Source organism: Sceloporus undulatus, unplaced genomic scaffold (assembly GCF_019175285.1).
Source record: "Sceloporus undulatus isolate JIND9_A2432 ecotype Alabama unplaced genomic scaffold, SceUnd_v1.1 scaffold_36481, whole genome shotgun sequence".
In the NCBI taxonomy this organism is placed as follows: domain Eukaryota; kingdom Metazoa; phylum Chordata; class Lepidosauria; order Squamata; family Phrynosomatidae; genus Sceloporus; species Sceloporus undulatus.
Genome location: NW_024839392.1, coordinates 1 through 1,160, shown reverse-complemented (window position 1 = coordinate 1,160; position 1,160 = coordinate 1). Strand labels below are relative to the sequence as shown.

Sequence of the window (1,160 nt, the reverse complement as noted above, 5' to 3'; positions counted from 1 at the left end):
TGGGCCATGCGGAGTTTCAGGAGCAGGCAAGGCAAGCGACGGCGGCAGAAGGAACTGGCCGAGACACGGTCGCATTGCTCCAGAGAGGCTTTGGAGGACACCAGCCCCATGGCATACAGCTTCTCCAGGAGCGCAGCTGTACTCTGAGCCCGGAAAACTGCCGACTCCGGCGCATCGCCTAGGTCCCTGATGCGTCGAGCCAGCTCTCGAACTGCCCGGCTGAGCTGGTTGTAGCGAGTGTAATCTTCCCTCCGCTGCAAGCGGAAGCGACGGAGCACCCGCAGCTCAGCAAGGTTCCCTGTAGAGGCCTCCCAGTTCACAAAGTCTACCTTCTTGAGGAGCTTCTGTTCATGGAACTTGAGCTTGCGTACCATCTTTTCCTCCTGGAAGCACCAAGGAGAGAATAATCCCTTTTATATACCATATTTACTCAACTGTAAGTCAACCTCACGTTTAAGGAATCGTCCCCTTCTCTGAGTAGAGTGGCAAAAGGAAAGAACTGTGGCGGGTTACAGATTGCCCATTTGGGGCGGGCTGTACCCGCCCCTTTCCCTGGTGTATCATGGCCTCAGTGGTTAGAACGGCAGCCGCTGAGGCCCCGATCCACCACTTTTCAGGCAGCGGGGAAGCAGCACAATGCCGCTTCCCCGCAGTCTGAAAAGGGGTGTCCCTGGGGCTTCAAGCCCCAAGGACACCCCGTGGTGGCAGGGAGGAGGAGAAAGGGGCCGCTTGGCCCCTTTCTCCTTTGGTCCGCTGGGCGCAGATGTGTGAACGCTGCACCCAGCAGACCAAAACAGGAAGGAGCTCCAAAACAGAGCTCCTTCCTGCTCCACGCTAAGGGCGCACTAGGCACTCTGGCGCGGAGTGAGGATGTCACTTCCGCGCCACCCCGTATAGAGGCAGTGCGGTTGTGACGTCCTCATGGTGGCGGCCGTGTGGAACAGCCGCCACCATTTTGTGCATGCTCTGCACGTCCTAGGATTGGGGGCGTCCAGAAAGGACGCCCCTTTTTAACCCTAGCACGTGCAGAGCACGTACTAAAGTGCCCGTCCCTAACGGGCCTAAGTCTGTATTGGGAGCACCTAATAGAAGCACCAACCCCTCTACTCTCTCCACCATGGGACTCCTTCTGACCCTTTTGAAAGCTTAGGTGGGCAAAT

General features: G+C 57.7%; 1 protein-coding gene across 1 annotated transcript; it reads right to left on the bottom strand.

The window, feature by feature from the left end:
• Positions 1-5: 5 nt before the first annotated feature.
• On the bottom strand, positions 6-427 carry LOC121918787 (U3 small nucleolar ribonucleoprotein protein IMP3-like; the record flags this gene model as incomplete). The annotated part of the gene is made up of 1 exon (XM_042444775.1): positions 6-427. A coding segment is annotated over exon 1 (369 nt), but the record flags the coding sequence as incomplete, so codon positions are not given.
• Between the last annotated feature and the right edge of the window lie 733 nt (positions 428-1,160).